This window comes from Vidua macroura, chromosome 22, assembly GCF_024509145.1.
Source record: "Vidua macroura isolate BioBank_ID:100142 chromosome 22, ASM2450914v1, whole genome shotgun sequence".
Taxonomy (NCBI): domain Eukaryota; kingdom Metazoa; phylum Chordata; class Aves; order Passeriformes; family Viduidae; genus Vidua; species Vidua macroura.
In genome coordinates this window covers 1,813,678-1,829,989 of record NC_071592.1, presented here as the reverse complement: position 1 = coordinate 1,829,989, position 16,312 = coordinate 1,813,678, and the positions used below count along the sequence as shown (strand labels likewise).

General features: G+C 58.0%; 2 protein-coding genes across 2 annotated transcripts; both read left to right on the top strand.

Moving 5' to 3' along the window:
- Positions 1–238: 238 nt before the first annotated feature.
- Positions 239–2,942, top strand: HSPB2 (heat shock protein family B (small) member 2). Its single transcript, XM_053997067.1, has 2 exons — positions 239–413; positions 1,659–2,942. Exons 1-2 carry the CDS (start codon positions 320–322, stop codon positions 2,108–2,110), a joined length of 546 nt encoding a protein of 181 aa, XP_053853042.1. The 5' UTR covers positions 239–319; the 3' UTR covers positions 2,111–2,942.
- Positions 2,943–6,226: 3,284 nt separating this feature from the next.
- C22H11orf52 (chromosome 22 C11orf52 homolog) lies at positions 6,227–12,806 on the top strand. Its single transcript, XM_053997056.1, has 4 exons — positions 6,227–6,284; positions 9,480–9,520; positions 10,237–10,283; positions 11,016–12,806. The coding sequence occupies exons 1-4, from the start codon at positions 6,253–6,255 to the stop codon at positions 11,250–11,252; spliced, it is 357 nt and encodes a 118-aa protein (XP_053853031.1). The 5' UTR covers positions 6,227–6,252; the 3' UTR covers positions 11,253–12,806.
- The last annotated feature ends 3,506 nt before the right edge of the window (positions 12,807–16,312 follow it).

The window sequence follows — 16,312 nt, the reverse complement described above, 5'->3', positions numbered from 1 at the left end:
GGGGCTATTTTGGTCCATCTTTTTTATCACTCCCTCCTCCCTTTGGAATCCACCCAGCTGGAGCCCTGCAGCCTGCAGCCTTCACTCGGAGAGGCAGCGAGGGCTGGGAAGGAAAGAAGGAAGGAAAGAAGGAAAGAAGGAAGGAAAGAAGAAGGGAACGAAGGAAGGAAGGAAGGAAGGAAAGAAGGAAGGAAGGAAAGAAGGAAGGAAAGAAGGAAGGAAGGAAAGAAGGAAGGAAAGAAGGAAGGAAAGAAGGAAAGAAGGAAGGAAAGAAGGAAAGAAGGAAGGAAAGAAGGAAGGTGCCCGTCCTGGACACGCCATGGCCGCCCGCACCGTGCCCCACGCCTACCCCATGAGCTCCGAGTATGAGTTCGCCAACCCCAGCAAGATCTACGACCAGAACTTTGGAGAAGGTAAGGAAGGAGCTGGGATCCCCCCCTCTTTGCACCTTTCTCCCCTCTGCTGCTGGAGGGCTGGTGGAATTCCCTCTGGGGAGCTTGAGCTCCAGAGGGGGAAGCTGGAGCTGAGGAATTTTGAGTGGAGGAACCCAGATCAAATCAGGGGGGAACAGCCAGGGAAAAACCAGGGAATACCCAGGGAATAACCAGGGAATAGCCAGAGAATATCCAGGGAATATCCAGGGAATACCCAGGGAATAGCCAGAGAATATCCAGGGAATAACCAGGGAATAGCCAGAGAATATCCAGGGAATATCCAGGGAATACCCAGGGAATAGCCAGAGAATATCCAGGGAATAGCCAGGGAATAGCCAGGGAATAGCCAGGGAATAGCCAGGGAATAGCCAGGGAAAAAACAGGGAATAGGTAGGGAATAGCCAGGGAATAGCCAGAGAATATCCAGGGAATAGCCAGGGAATAGCCAGGGAAAAAACAGGGAATAGCTAGGGAATAGCCGGGGAATAGCCAGGGAATGACCAGGGAATAGCCAGGGAATAGCCAGGGAATAGCCAGGGAATATCCAGGGTATCTCTCCTCATGTCCATTTCCCCATCCATGCCCACTGCTGCCCGTCCCATCCCTCCCTCATGCCAGCCACGCTCTGGCATTCATGCACATGCTGTGAAAACACGGAGCCAAAGCGCTCAGGGGAGGGAGGGGGGAAGCTTTCCCAGCCGGGGGGATGTGGAGAAAAGCTGAGCTGGGGCGTTCAGCACAAAGCTGGGCAGTGGCTGGCCCAGGGGCAGGAATGTGGGCAGCAGCAGAACCATTCAGCACCAGCACAACAGCGTGAAAAGGCAAAAAGCTCCAAGGAAAGCCCTGTGGACAATGGCACACAAAAGGCCTTTAGTTCCTCAGGGCGGTTTCTTCACCATCAGCAGTTTCCATGCCCATCCCTGGCTGCGGGCTCTGCTCTGCAGAGCTCCCAGTGCACCCACCAGGCCCTCCCCGTGCACCCAACATGTCAAGCTGGATGCCAGCCCCGGGCTCGCTGGCAGCTCTGGGCAGCCCAGTGGCACGCAGCGGCTGGCAGGGACGTGGCTCTGGGTGGGTTTTAGGGGCACAAAGGTGGGAACTGCAGCAGACTCCACCCCTGCTGCGGGGATGCGGCCAAGCCAAGGTGTTCTGCAGGTCCCAAAGTGCTCCTGCCTGCTGCTGCGGCCCCATTCCCTGAAACTCCTCACTGAGTCTCCCGTGCAGGTGTGTCCCCATCGGAGATTTTAGCCCCTGCCCTGTACCACGGCTACTACATCCGGCCCCGGATCAACAAGCAGCTGGAGAGGGGCACCTCGGAGATCTGCCTGAACGAGCACAAGTTCCAGGTGTTCCTGGACGTCTGCCAGTTCCTGCCCGACGAGCTCAGCGTGCGCACCGTGGACAACCTGCTGGAGGTGGCGGGGCAGCACCCGCAGAAGGCTGACCGCCACGGCTTCGTCTCCAGGGAGTTCACCAGGACCTACATCCTGCCCCTGGACGTGGATCCCTTGCTGGTCAGGGCCACCCTGTCCCACGATGGCATCCTGAGCATTGTGGCTCCCCGGACGGGCAAGGAGGTGAAGGCCAGAGTCAACGAGGTGAAGATAACCCAGCAGGAGCAGCCAGTGGGGAAAGAAGAACAGGCTGAGGAAGGAAAAGAGAAGGAAAAATCCTAAAGGCTGCAGATCTGGGAAGGTGGGGGGGACAGGGATGGGGAATCCGCAGTGCCAGACCCCTGTTTCTCACCATCAGTGTTTAGCAGGGCGCTGAGGCAGCCACACTTCTGCTGCTCGAGGCTGATGGCTGGGAACAAAAGGGACCTGGAACTGGAAAAAAGGAGTGGGACTGAAGTGTGAGTGTGAGTGACTGTAATGCAAGTTTTCTCCTAGGCCAGGTGACCGTGAAGGGAGCTCTGCTCTCACCCAGGGTCACTCCTACCCTGAACTGTGAGGCTGTGTCTCAATGGACTGCGCTCCAGTCCAGAAGGGCACTGGGAAGACAGAAAAGGGGATCCCAGTGCCTGGCTTCTGAGCTGGAGGCTGAGATTCGTGGCTGTGCAAGGTGGGTGTTGCTCTGTAAAAGCGCCTGCAGCAATCAGGAGGAGAGGGGAATAAATCTGCCTCTGCTCTTGTCTTGTTTGCCTTGGATTCGTGTTGCTCCTGTGCAGCAGGAAGGATGGACAGTGCCCAGCTGGGGCTGAGCTCACCTGTGGAAGTGGCACCAGTGGGGACATGGAGGGACTGTGGCCACCTCTGGGCCTCACCCCCTGGCCCAGCTGCTGGTTTAGGGAGCCCAGAGTGAAGTGACCTCAAGGACAAGGTGAGGAGTGATGAGCCCTTGGAAGGTCCCTGAGCATCTCCAGAGCTGCAGCTGGAATGAGCCCGAGTTAATGGGGCACAGATTAATGCCCAGCCACAGCCTGTGCCTGCTCAGCCCTTTAGTTACATCCTTCCCACACAGACCTTTGTGGTGAGGGGACTGAACCCAAAACACTGAAGGGAGAGGCTCTGCTCAGCCCCCAGTTGCCTTGCTGGCGCCCCAGCCCCGTCTGTGAAGGCAGGGAGGGGCTGGATTTGGCCCCTTTTGCAGACACACTGTGATGCTACGTGAGCAATGTCCCCGTGGTCTCGTGACGGGGACAGGGATCGTGTGTGCTGCTGGCGCTGGCAGCTGCCCCGGGGCTCAGCAGGTGACAGTTGCCACCCTTGTGTCGTCAGGGCCGAGCCAGGCACACAAAACGCTGTGTCAGTGGCTAAATTTGGGGGTGCCTGGCATGCCTGGGTGCAGCTCTCCCAACAGAGAGGAGGGGAGGCTCCAAAACCCTGGCGGATGTGACTTGCCCCTGTCCCTGTGGCTCCGGGGCAGGAATGCCCTGCCCAGCACATCCCTTTGGCACTGGAACGCGCGTATGGGGCTGATTCTCGTCCCCTGCCAGGCCAAGTGGGATCCAGAGCAGAGCACTGCCCGGCTATTTTCAGCTCTCTTCTGCTTCCCAGGGCGCTGCCAGCCCTGGGGATCAGTGAGATGAGGAGCAGCCCTGCCTGCCAGGCTCAGGGGGCACAGCGAGGGTGGCTGAGCCCAGGGCAGAGCAGGTGCCCTCAGTGTCCCACCTCCTGCCCTGACCCCTGAAGTAGAACCAGCTAAGCTGTCAAAATAAAGACTCACCTTTCCAACAGGCATTGTCTACGTCATTAATGATCATTCCAGGCATAATTCTGGGCTGGGGACTCTCAGTCACCTGCATCCCTTCCACCCAACACGCGGCCAGAGCCCAGATCTGAGGAGGGCTGAGCTCCTGAGCCCTGTGGCGAGGGCAGAGCCCCGGGGGTGTGTGTGGGCTCGGGCATGGCCATCACAGAAGGGAATAACCAGGGGTTTTTCCTCACTGCCCCTCACAGAAGGGACCCACAGACACACTGTGGCTTTCGAAGGCTTCCCTGTGTCCCTGCTCTGGCAAGAAGTCCCTTTGCTCCCTGCAGGTTTCCTGTGATGGGCTGGAACTCCTTCTCTGCCTGGGGAGGGGGGATGGCCAGCAGGTGAGCCCGGAGCTGGGCAAGGAGAGCACACACACACAGCCTGGCACTCGTGGCACAGCCTGCACCATCGGGTGCCATCTGTGCCTGCCCAGCAGCTCCGGGGGCTGACAGCAGCGCTGGGGCTGCCCTGGGAGGGGATTCTGAGACAAAAGGAGTGCCCAAGGCAGCGCAGAGCTCTCTCCCCTGCGTTTCTGATAGACAGTGCCAGCTCGGGGCTGTACCACACCTGTCCCGGTGCCTGAGGGACCCGGACGCTCTTGCCATAAAAATGCCCAGAATTAATAGTGACTACACAGTCCCGTGCCCTCCCCAGCTCCTCCTGGCCCTGTTTTTTTTTTTTGCTCTCCCCTGTTCATTCTCCCCCGCCGGGCGCTTGTGCCGTGCCGGTGTCACAGCAGCGGTGCAGGACAGGGGCGGGCAGTGCCCGGGGGCGGGCAGGGCTGTCCCCGCCGCTGTCCCCGCCGCTGTCCCCGCCGCTGTCCCCGCAGCATCCCCGGGAGCCCTGCCCGCCCCCATCCCCGCAGACACCGCCGGGCAGGGAATGCGGAGTGGCAGCCAAGCGCTCCCCGGCCCCGCCAGTGTTTTTGATGCTTTTCTGTTTCTCTGGTGGAGCTCAAAGCGGCAGCTCCAGTGTTTGTGACAGAGGCTGATGGGAACAGGCTCCCAGCCGGTTTTTTTTTTTTTTACCTCCTTCCCCACAAAGCAACAAAGCCCGAGTTATCCCAGAAATCACAACAGACGCTGGCTCATTAAAACAACAGTGTCTGTGGCAAGGCCAGAGACACAGAGTCTGCAGCTTCCCAGGCAGGGACAGGCTCTGGGAACACCTGCGCCCTGCAGGACCCTGAGAACACGGGGCCAGCACTGAATCCCAGCTGTCTGCACAAATCTCATCCTGAATTCTGTGGCGTTTCTCCAGCCCCGAGCTGAGGAGCAGTGTCAGAGCAAGGCTCAGGCTCTGCGGAGCCGCAGTGCCGCTCACCCGGAGCCGGCTGTGACCCTTCCAAAGCAGAATCCTTCCCCTTCTGCCACTCCTGGACAGGTCTGAGCTTTGCTGTGCCCTTGGGCAGGTGCTAACAGGGGCTGTGGACCTGGCTGAGGCCGTGGGTACACCTGGAGTAGGAAGCAGGGCCAGCTCCTGTCACAGAAAGGTGAATTAATGCTCACCCCGTTGTTGGCACCCCTAGAGGGATCAGACCTGCACAGAACCAGGGCTGATTGCTGGGGCAGAGCTGTGGGGCAGAGCTTCTGCTCAAATAGAAATGATATCGTTCAGGAGGATCTGTTCTCTTAGACCTGCCTGAGGTAAGGTCCCAGGAATTACCCAACCCTTAGGTCCAGGAATGACCAGGGCTCTGGTCACTCGGGCTGCACAGTCTGAGGGGCTCTCACCAGGGGCACAGGGGTGAAATGCAGGTCCCTGTTCCCGTCTGACCCGCTGGGGCTGAGCCTGAGGGCTGCACTGCAGCTCCTTAAAGCTGTGGGGGCCCCCCAGGACCCTGCCACTCTCAGAGGCACAGGACTGAACCCTTTTATCCAGGCAGCTTGAAAGAAAGTGGATTCCCGCTGTCCCTGAGGCTGTGGGGCAGCAGCAGCAGACCTCAGCTGAGATGAGAACTCCGGGAAATCCGCTCCTTCCCAGGTGATGCCACCCATGGCACAGCTTTCCTCGAGGGTGGGCAGCGGGGACAGCGCCCAGCTCCCACCCTGGGGCTTCTCCTTTCGTCTGAAGTCCCTCCTCCGTCCCCTTTTGCATCCCCGCCGGTGGGGCCAGAGGGACAGCGAGGAACGGCCCCGTACGAGTGACCAGAGCGAGCTTTAACCACAGGAACGGCCCCGTACGAGTGACCAGAGCGAGGTTTGGCCGCAGGAACGGCCCCGTACGAGTGACCAGAGCGAGGTTTGGCCACAGGAACGGCCCCGTACGAGTGACCAGAGCGAGTTTTAACCACAGGAACGGCCCCGTACGAGTGACCAGAGCGAGCTTTAACCACAGGAACGGCCCCGTACGAGTGACCAGAGCGAGGTTTGGCCGCAGGAACGGCCCCGTACGAGTGACCAGAGCGAGGTTTGGCCGCAGCGGTGACGCCCCGGGACACGGCGAGCCCTCGCCCCGCGCTGCCGGGAGCAGGGGACAGCTCCGGTAGATGGCACACGGGGCCAGCGCTCCGAAACCCGACACGGGCAGACACTCCCTGAGCAGCCGGGGGCCGAGCAGGAACCAGGAAATACGAGCTCAGCCTGTCCAGAGAGCGCTCGGGCTCCCCGGGGGAAGGAGCGGCATGGGCAACCTGTGCAGCTGCGGCCGGCCCTGGTGAGTGCGGCGGCGGGCAGCGGCCCCGGCAGCGTTCGGGAGCTTTGCGCCCTTGTGCTGGGCTCGCCAGGGCTCCGAGCCCTTCACCTGCCCGGGAGGGACAGGTGAGCACGGCGGCACGGCCGTGCAGGTGTCCCGGGCAGGGCAGCACGGGGACAAGGGGGGTTTTTTTTTTGTCACATCTCAGCCCGGACGGCAGCGGCAGCTCGGGGTGCCGCGGCCGCCCAGCAGCTGGGGAGGAGCTGGGGAAATGCTCAAATCGCTGTCCTCAAATAGCTGTCCTCATGCCAGCACTCCCCGGCCAGGTAAGACACCAGAAGGTGTCCCTTTGAGGGGTCCCTGGGACAAGGGGGGGGTTCAGCCGCCCCGTGCTGCCCTCAGCCGCCCCAGCCCCTCTCCCTGCCTGCGTCTGTCTGGGGTTTATTTCTGCTCGGGAAATCCTGGCCACGGTTCTGAGATGCTGTGGCTCTTTCTCCCTGGGAGGGAGGGAGGGTGACACTTTAATCCCTCCTGGCTCCCGCTGTGCCCTGCACCTCCTGCTCGCAGAGAAAGGGCATCACTCGCTGCCAAGCGGGAATATTTTCAGCTCTGCGAGGGGAAGAGCCGTGAATTTCAGACGAAGCTCCGAGGGCGTTCTCCCTCCCGACGCTGCGTTTGTTCAAAGTAGGAGAAATTCATCCAGTTTTTAATAATTCCAAGAGGCACAGCATCACCTAGTGGAGGAAGGCTCAGGAGCTGAGGACACCGAGGTTCTTCCAAGCCCTGAGCCTTGAGGAGTTTGGGATTTCGGAACAGGAGTTGAAGGTGGGAGGTGGAAAGCTGCTCATCCACCAAAACTCCCACTTTTCATTTCCTCTGCCCTGTGGCAGAGGGTAAACGAGGCACCCAGGGCATCAGCAGGCAAGGGCTCGATCAGGGGATGCCTGGGGCACAGTCTGAGGTCTTTAAAGAAAAGCTGTCACAGCAAATTTCTTCTGTCTGGGAAGTCACTGATGAAGGAATTGTGCCCTCGGGTCCGGGCACCTCTGCCCCCGTGCAGGGCAGGCCCAGGCTCTCACCATTAAAGTGACACTAAAGTGGCACGGACAGGGAAATCTGCCCAAATCCAGGTCCCAGGATTGTGCAGGGCAGGAATCAGGGTGGCCTTGGCACGGGGAGAGGGCAGGCAGCAGTGCAGGAGCAGGGCCGTGGGTGTTGCCGGGGAGAATTCTCTCAGGCTGGGAGTTCCGACAGCCTGACCCGGTTTGGAGGGGAGGGGAGAGGTTTCCCTGCTCCCATTTCCCGTGCCACACGTGTCCCCATTCCCGGGGAGAAGCCTGGCTGTGATTATCCTGCAGACAGGAATAGCTCCAGCCCACACAGTGCCTGCAATGTTCCCTCCACAGAGGGAGCAGCCTGGAATGCCAGCCCAGCGCCTGTCTGCCCGCAGAGAGGGGAGGGACCTGCTGCTTCTGCCCCACGAGGGGCTGGGCTGCTGAAATCCTCCATGCCTGGGTGATGGAAGTGCCCCAAAGTTGCTGGTCTGGTGAAATTCTCCATGCCTGGGTGCTGGAAGTGCCCCAAAAAGTGCTGGTCTGGTGAAATTCTCCATGCCTGGGTGCTGGAAGTGCCCCAAAAAGTGTAGGTCTGGTGAAATTCTCCATGCCTGGGTGCTGGAAGTGCCCCACAAGGTGCAGGTCTGGTGAAATTCTCCATGCCTGGGTGCTGGAAGTGCCCCAAAAAGTGCTGGTCTGGTGAAATTCTCCATGCCTGGGTGCTGGAAGTGCCCCAAAAAGTGCTGGTCTGGTGAAATTCTCCACGCCTGGGTGCTGGCAGGAAGGGAAGTGCTCTGCCACACAAACCTGGGCAATGAGGAGTCACTGCAGACAGGGCAGGAGGAGGAGGAGGGGGCTGTGAGAGCCCCACAAAGGGGTGCTGCTGTGAGTTAAAGCCCAAATTCCTGGGGAGAACCCCCCAGATGTTGCCTGTGGAGGGCTGGAGGTGCCCCTGTGGCAGCGCCGGAGCCTCGGCCACCCTGCCTTGCCCAAAGCTGCCTCTGCCTGCCCAGGCCTGGTTAATCATTGCTGGCCATTCCGGAGCTCTCTGCCTGCATTCCCGGGGGTTTTTGTTTTCCCGCTGGAGTGCCAGGGCACGGCTGCACACCCTGTGCTGTCCCCCACCCCTGCAGCTGCCTGGGAGAGCTGGCACAGGCACAGCCCTGCCCGGGGCACTGCTCTGTTCCCGGCTGTGCCAGCGCTGCCTGGCCAAGGCTCAGCCCGTGGCACACACAGCATTCCCTGGAGCCCCATCCAAGGCACTGCCTGCCCCCCTGGAGCTGCTGAGCAGAGCCACAGCCCCCTGGGAGCCCCTCTGCTCCGTGTGTGTGCAGGAGGGGCCACACAAGGGCTGGCACCTGCTCCCCAGCCCTCTGAGCTGACATTTCCTTCGTGCATCTGTCCCAGAAGGGGACACGAGTCCCCTCTGCCAGTGCCAGCCTGCAGGAGCTCGGCTTCAGGCTCTGTTGTTACAGCTGGGATGAATTTGGCTCCTGTCCTCTCCTGGAGCACATCTGTGCTTGGCCTGTCTCTCTCTGCTCACACAGGTACAGCTGAGAGGAGCCTTTGGCTTGGCTCGTAGCGAGGGCAAAGCGTGTTTGGTTTGGTTCTGTTATGAGTGGGACAGTGAGAACAGGAAAAGTCTGAAACCTTCAGTCAGACAGCTGCTCCCTGGGCAAGGGGGCCAGCGCTCGGGGAGTGGGGCTGGCAGAGCAGCTGGCCCCCAGAGAAGGGCTTGGTGCCAGCTGGGATCGTGCCCTGCAGCCCGTGCCTCGGAGCTGGGCTGTGGAACGGAGCTGCAAAGCCCCAGGGAGAGGAGCCCCCGTTCCTGGGGATGCTGCTGGGACAGGAGGGCAGGAGGCAGAGCTGGGGTGGCTGCGGGGCGTGGTGGGTGTGTCCCAGAAGGAGGAAACACATCCCACACCTTCCCTTTGGACATTTGAGCCAGGAGCTCAGGAGCAAACACATCCCACACCCCTTTGGACATTTGAGCCAGGAACTCAAATGTCCCTTTGGACATTTCCCTGCAAGGGTCACTCGGGCTCTGGTGTGGCTCTCCCCGGGCCTGTCCCATTCCCTGGTAGCCCAGGTGTGGCGTGGGCAGGCCTGGGGAGGGCAGAGGTTTGGGATTTTCAGGGCTGATGTGTCTCTCTGATTTTAGGAAGTGTCCTTCGCCTTTCAAAAGAAAGAAGGAAAAGCAAGGTAAGGATGTGTGACAGTGCTTTGAGTGGCAGAGCCCCTGGGGAGGTGAGATCAGTGCCTCAGCCTGAGGCTGAGCTCCCCTCCCACACTCCTTTTGTACTCAGCCTTCCTCAGGAGAAGTTTGAGGCAGCATTTCTTTAAACCTTAGAGCAAGGAGGGTGATGTGCCAGGGGATTTGCCAAGGGGGAGGGAAGGTTCTTCAGCAGTGCCTTTAAAACAACCAAGTCCCACCTCAAAACACACCCACGTGCTCTCCAGCAGAGCAGGAGCTGCATCCACCTCCTGCAGGAGCTGCAAACATCCGTCTGACAGCGCTCCCCAGAATCAAGGGCATTCCTCAAGCTGTGTCCTGCGGCCTTTGGACCGTGCTGGGCAAAACATGTTTGCCAGGCAGCAGAGGAAATAACAAAGTTAAAAGTGGATCTGACTCCTCCGAGGGCCTGACAAGAAGCTCTCTGTGCTGTGTCCGTGGCTTCTGCCAAGAACTCCGTGGTCCACAGCGTGCTGCCATCCTGGGAAACCTTATTTTTCCCAAAGAAAAAAGCCCAGGCTTTCTTCTCGCAGGCATCAGGGCAGGGTTAGGGCTGAGGGAGTCAGATGAGGTGGAAATGTGATTTGTGCCCAGTGGGGAGAGCCCATGGGCCAGCACAGCACTGCTGCATCCCAAGGTGGAACAATAAACTGCTTTCAGCTGAGCCCTGGTGTTTCCTTTGCAGGAGCTGATGGGAGGCATGAGGCTCAGCAGCAGCAGCCTGGCAGGAAGGTAAATAAAGAACTTTCCAGAGGGTTTTTCCCTAAGTGTGTGTTGAGAAGACAGAGCTGCCCTGAGCTCCGTGGGCTGGGAGGACACAGGGCAGAGTTCAGAGCCATGAATCCATGAATCCTCTCGTGCTGTGCAGCCTCTAACGTGGGCACTGTGCCCATGGCTTTTCCCACATTTTTTGCCCCCTGCCTGTAGGAATTTGCCCCCTTTTGATGGAGGGACCAAATTATTCTTTGTCTGCTTAAAAAGGCAAAAAGCCCAGGAGTTCCTCTCCCAGAGACCCCTCCTAGGACCTTGGGACCTCACCTCAGACCTGGGGCTGCCAACTGGACAGAGGCCAAGAGGTCCAGCCTGGGTAATTCACCACAAAAGGAAGAGAACAAAGGAAATAATCGCTTTTGTGGGGTGTTTTAGCAGGAGCAAGAACCTCTTGCCCCTGGCTTGGTTTTTCTCTGTAAGAGCTTTGTTATTTTGCCTTTTATTTGAACTTTTCCTGTTTCCAACACTACCTCAGGAGCCATCCTGCTAATTTGATGCTGTTTGGGGTAGCTGGGCTCTCTCGGGTGTGATGGGTTCCTCTGAGAGCTCAGAAGAGCTGGCTTGAGGAGAAACACATCAGCAACCCCACAGCATCCCACAGCAAGTGTGGGAGCAGCCTGAGGTGCCAGAGGCTGGCTGGTGCTGTGGCACTGCTGGCGAGCTGAGCTCCCAGAGCTTTTTTTCCCCCCAAAGGTCCCCACGTACGAAGATGTCCCAGATGTCCCTGTCTACGCCACGGTGAGCAAGCCCAGGGGCGTGCAGCAGGATGACAGCATCCACTACGCCGACATCCAGGTGTTCTCCACGGCGCGGGAGCGCTCGGCGGCCGAGGTGAAGAGCCTGCAGCTGCAGAACGCCACCGAGTACGCCACCCTCAACTTCCCCAGGGCCAGGCTCAAGTACGACAGCAAAAATGGGACCCTGGTCTAACAGGCTCGGTGGCCTCGTCCTCCTCCTTCAGCAGGAAAAGGAGCTCACGGCTGCAGGTCCAAGGAAACCTCGCGGACACGTCTGAGATTTTGGAGAGGTGTGTCTGCCGCCTCAGCGTTCTCACTGGGGAGTTTCCCGTCTGATTCTGCTGGCAAAAAACCGCCTCCTCCCCTCGGGAGAGCTGCCCCTGGAGCTGGCAGCCCAGCTCCTGCCAGCCCTGCGGGGTGGCACAGCTGCTGCTGGGCTGGTGAGGGCTCAGGGCTGCGGGCAGAAAATCCCTGCGGTGGCACAGCCCCGGCCGAGTGCTGCCTTTGGGAATTCAGGAATGGAGTGCTGCCTTTGGGAATTCAGGAATTCTGGACTAAAGGGACATTTTTGTGTCAGTGTTGTAGTTCTGAGTGTGCAGAGTGACACGTGGGTGGTGCTGTGAGGAGAGGAGACCTCCAGCAGGATCTGCTGCTCTGTCTCCTTCCAACAGCTGCTCCTGGAGGTGCAGCCAGGCCCTGGGTGCATCCCCTTGCCCCAAAATCAGTGTTCTACAGCCATGCACAGCAGCTGGCAGCCAGAAACGCAGAATTAGGAGGGTAGAGAACAATTTGTTTCACTGATGGGCTGTTCAGAGGTGCATCCTCACTCCTCTGTGCAAACAAGCGAGGGGTGAGCTCCTGGCTCTGACTGGAAGTGGAACAAGGGAATATTGGCAATTTAGCTGCAGATCACTGCCTGCATTTAGGGCAGTTCCCCGAGTCCAGCAGCTGCCTGGGATACTGGGAATGAATCCTGGGCAGCTTCAGAGAGGACTTTGGACTTTGCCTCCACTTTTTCCTCCTTTTGTGCTGTCAGGCCTGGTTGTAAACCCCAGTGACACAGAGCACACCCCACGTGGGGCTGTCAGCTCTGAGAACCTGTTTCTGGGTTTGAAATAGTGTCAGTAATTCAGTGTAGCAATGGTCCAAACTGGGCAGCACTGGCAGGGCACCAGGGCTCCCCAAACCCCATCTTCAGGCACTAAAGCAAGGCCTGGCACATTCTGCTCCTCAGTCTTGCAGAGCAGATTTTGGGGCAGCCCCGGTCACTGGCAGTGTCTAGAAATGGTTCCTTTTACAAACACCCAGAACTTTGCATTTTATGGCTCGGCTGGGTGGGAAAAGCACAAAGGAGTTCCTGCTCGTGGTGAAAAATAAAGCTGCTCTGGGCTGTGACTGCCAAGGTGGAAGTGTTTGAGGACCAATCTTCCCATTTTTTTCTACATGTTTTAATGAGTGCCTGAGCCTCTGGCTCTTTATCTCCTATTCCCCGAGGAGCTCGGGCTTCCACACCACCCTCGGGGCTGTTCCTGGGAGTACAGCTCATCCTAGAGACAACTCCATGCTCCCATTCCGGTGATTTTCCCCAGGCTTTCCATGGGGAATTGTGGAAGCCACGTGCTCTGCGACAGAGATCTTCCCGAAGGACTCGGTTTTGCACTGAATATTAAAATCTGTACTTCCCGCGGTTGCCACGCGTGCCAAACGAGCGTTGATGTATCATTAAAGATGCAATGTTTAGTTTTAAGTGAGAAATCCGCACTTTGGGCGAGGCTTTGCGGGGCTGGGGGGACACCCAGGGTCCCGCTCCCGGGGCGGCGGTGCGGGGCTGGGCAAGGGCTGCCCCGAGCTGGCTCCGATCCCGATCCCGATCCCGATCCCGGCCCCTCGATCCCGGGGAGGAGCCAGCGCCATCCCGCCCCATCCCGCCCCCGTTCCCACGGCAACCGGAGACGCGCGCCGGGAGCAGGTAGGGCCGGGGGTGCGGGTCCTGGTGCCCACCGCATCCCACCGCATCCCCTCCTGTCCCGACCCGTCCCATGCCACCCCATCCCACCTCTCCCCATTCCCCCTCACCTCACCCCATCCCGTTTCACCCCATCCCACCTCATCTCACCTCAACCCCACCCAGTCCCACCCCCTCCCACCCTCTCCCGCTCTCTGTCCCCATTTCTCCCCGTGCCCCCCTCCCCAGCATCTCCTCACCCCCCAGCGCTGCTGCTCCCCACATTCCCATCCCACAGCCCATCCCAGCCTTGCTCCTGGGTGTCCCCGTGCTCCAGACCCTATCCCATCAATCCCATCAATCCCATCAATCCCATCAATCCCATCAATCCCATCCCATGGATCCCATTCCATCCCACCCCATTCCATAGATTCCATTCCATGGATCCCATCCCATCCCATCCCATCCCATCCCATCCCAACAATCCCATCCCATCCCATCCCATCCCATCCCATCCCATCCCATCCCATGGATCCCATCCCACCCCTTTCCATGGATCCCATCCCATTCCATGGATCCCATCCCATCCCATTCCATGGATCCCCTCCCATCAATCCCATCCCACCCCATTCCATGGATCCCATCCCATTCCATGGATCCCATCCCATCCCATCCCATTCCGTGGATCCCATCCCATCCCATCCCATCCCATCCCATCCCATCCCATCCCAACAATTTAATCCCATCCCATTCCATAGATCCCATTCCATGGATCCCATCCCATCAATCCCACCCCATTCCGTGGATCCCATCCCATCCCATCCCACCCCATCCCATAGATCCCATTCCATGGATCCCATCCCATCAATCCCATCCCACCCCATCCCATGGATCCTACGGATCCCATCCCATCCCTCTCTGAGGGCTCAGCTCCCTGCTGGATTTGCTTTTCCCCTCAGGTCCAGGAGTGCTGGGAGCCTCCCCTGGCGCTGAGGTGACATCCAGCATGGGGACCCTGATGGACACGGGGCCCTGCCACCCCCCGCAGCCTCCTGCACCCTCTGTGAGTCCCCAGCAGCCCTTCTGGTGTCCTTTCTGTCCCTTTTGGTGCTTCACGAGGAGTTTGGGATCGGTGACACGAGTGCAGCGGTGGCTTTAGGCAGCTCTTTGGGTTCTTGCTGCAGTCACGGCCCCACAAACCCCACGGGGGAATTCCTGACCCGGCCTCTTTCGTTTTCATCCCCTCCCAGCGCCGATTTTAGTGACCAAAAGTGTGCAAGGACAAGGGCGGGGGTCATGCTGGAAGTGGCCAGGAGGTGGCAATGCCACCAGCCCAGCGGCCACCACGCCGCGGGCTGGGCTCGGAGGTCACTCACCCCAGCTGGGGGCATCCCTGCCCCGATGGGTTTGGAGTCCCCGGGCAGAGGAGTCCTTTGGGAAAATTCAGGGGGAATTCTGAAGCAGCTTTCCTGCCAGTGAGGGGCTTCTTGCAAAAGCAGCACCTCCTGTGTAAAACTGACAGGAAAACACAAACCCCTGCCACAAGCAGCTGGAAACTTCGGAGTGAAACACAAAGGGAGAAGTGGAATTTAATTTTTAGAAGTTATTTTTAGCCCACACGCCTGCCCCAGACCCTTTTGTGTCCCCACAATGGACAGGAGAATGGCTCAGCATGTCCAGCCTGGTTTCTGTTCCCTGGCATTCAGGCAGAGATAAGAAACCTCCTGCAGAAGCAAACCTTTGATGAGAAAATCTCTGAGCAGGACTGTACCTGAGCCTGGCAGGGGAGAGGAGAACATTTGGAACATTTTGCCTTTGCTGAGCTGGTGTTGGGGCAGGAGGGGGCTCTGCAGGAGGGAGATGGGATGGAAGGGAGCCCCTGGATCCCAGACTTCAATCCCTTTTGCTTGACCCAAAAATCTCAGCATCCTTCCTTGCCATATTACAAATCCTCTGTGAATGTGTGCTTGCAATATAAAAACCAGGTGGTAAATATATATAATGTAATAAATATAAATATATCTAATAAATTATTAGTCAAGAAGAGCTTTTTAAAGTCCACAGTGGAAGCTCAGAGTGTGTTTTGTTGGTTTTTCCTTCAAAATTAGGTCGCTTTTTGTCTCATGGGGGAACCACTTCGTTTTCCCACAAAATTTTATTGGAATTTCACAGGCATAAGCTACTCAATTGCATTTAAAATGGGGCTAAATATTTATTTAATGGCATTTTGAAGCTCAAAAGTAAACGGGATCAAGGCTCCAACCCCCCAGCAGCTCCAGCTTACGAGGCTTTGTGCAAAGCCTCGCTTTAATCTGTTGTTTTGCTTAACAGATGTGGTATTAGAACCGATGAAAACATAAAAATCGCCACTCCCACGGAATTATGGAAAGCAGGGAGAGCAAACGTGAATTATTTCAAACGGGAGGGGAGGGAACCGCCTCCTTTTGGGCTGGTTACAGAGGGAAGCGACCTGTTGCTTCTCTTTCTGTATTTTAGCTGTGACAGGCTAAAACTGTGAAATTACGCCGTTGGTTTTTCCTCAGGATGCTTCAACACTTAGGCAGGGGAAAAAAAAAATTGTTTTTAACAGCGTCTCGCTGTTAAATGCCTGGCTAAGACTGATGGCAGCGGGGGCAGTGCTGGCAGGGCTGCTCTGTGCCTGCCAGGCGCAGCCCCTGCCTGGAGGGGCTCTCACCCATTCCGGTTTCATTTTCCTTTTTTTCTTTCCCCCTGGGCACTTCCTGTAAGGTGACACCAGCCTGGAGACACTCGATGCTTATTTCTGTGATGGGTGCATTTATTGATGCAGAGAGCGAGCTGGGGGTTGTGTTTAATTGTTTGAACGTTTTCTCTCGGGTTTGGGGGGTTTTTATGGGGTTTTTTTTGTTTGTTTGGTTGTTTTCTTTGAAAAACGCGATGTTCAAACTTGCAAACCTCCCAGCTGTCGTGGCCTGGCTTGCCGCTTCCTGTGGCTGCAGAACGATCTTCTCGCAGTGCTTTGCTCCCCGTGCGAGGCATCACCTCCCTTCCTCCCTTCCTCCCTTCCTCCTCCTCCTCCTCTCTCCCCCCACACCAAGCAGAGCTCCCTGTGTATGGCGGGTTTGAAAAATCTCATTTACACAGCGGGTTTCGGGACGGTTTTTTTTTTGTTGTTTTTTTTTTGTTTTTTTTCTTTTTGCTTTTTGGCTGGAAATGGGTTTCAGATGTTTTCCCCGCGCCTGCATCTCGTAAAGCCGCGGCGTTGCCGTGACAACCGAGTGACATCTCAGCCCGAGCTGCTCCCTCCTCCCGCCGAGCATGCCCAAAGC

Excerpts from the sequence above, each read along its gene's own strand:
- HSPB2 (XM_053997067.1), top strand. The coding sequence starts at position 320 with ATGGCCGCCCGCACCGTGCCCCACGCCTACCCCATGAGCTCCGAGTAT. Across the intron at positions 414-1,658 it reads CGACCAGAACTTTGGAGAAG|GTGTGTCCCCATCGGAGATT; the intron begins GTAAGGAAGGAG and ends TCTCCCGTGCAG.
- C22H11orf52 (XM_053997056.1), top strand. The coding sequence starts at position 6,253 with ATGGGCAACCTGTGCAGCTGCGGCCGGCCCTG. Across the intron at positions 9,521-10,236 it reads AAGAAAGAAGGAAAAGCAAG|GAGCTGATGGGAGGCATGAG; the intron begins GTAAGGATGTGT and ends TTTCCTTTGCAG. Across the intron at positions 10,284-11,015 it reads AGCAGCAGCCTGGCAGGAAG|GTCCCCACGTACGAAGATGT; the intron begins GTAAATAAAGAA and ends TTCCCCCCAAAG.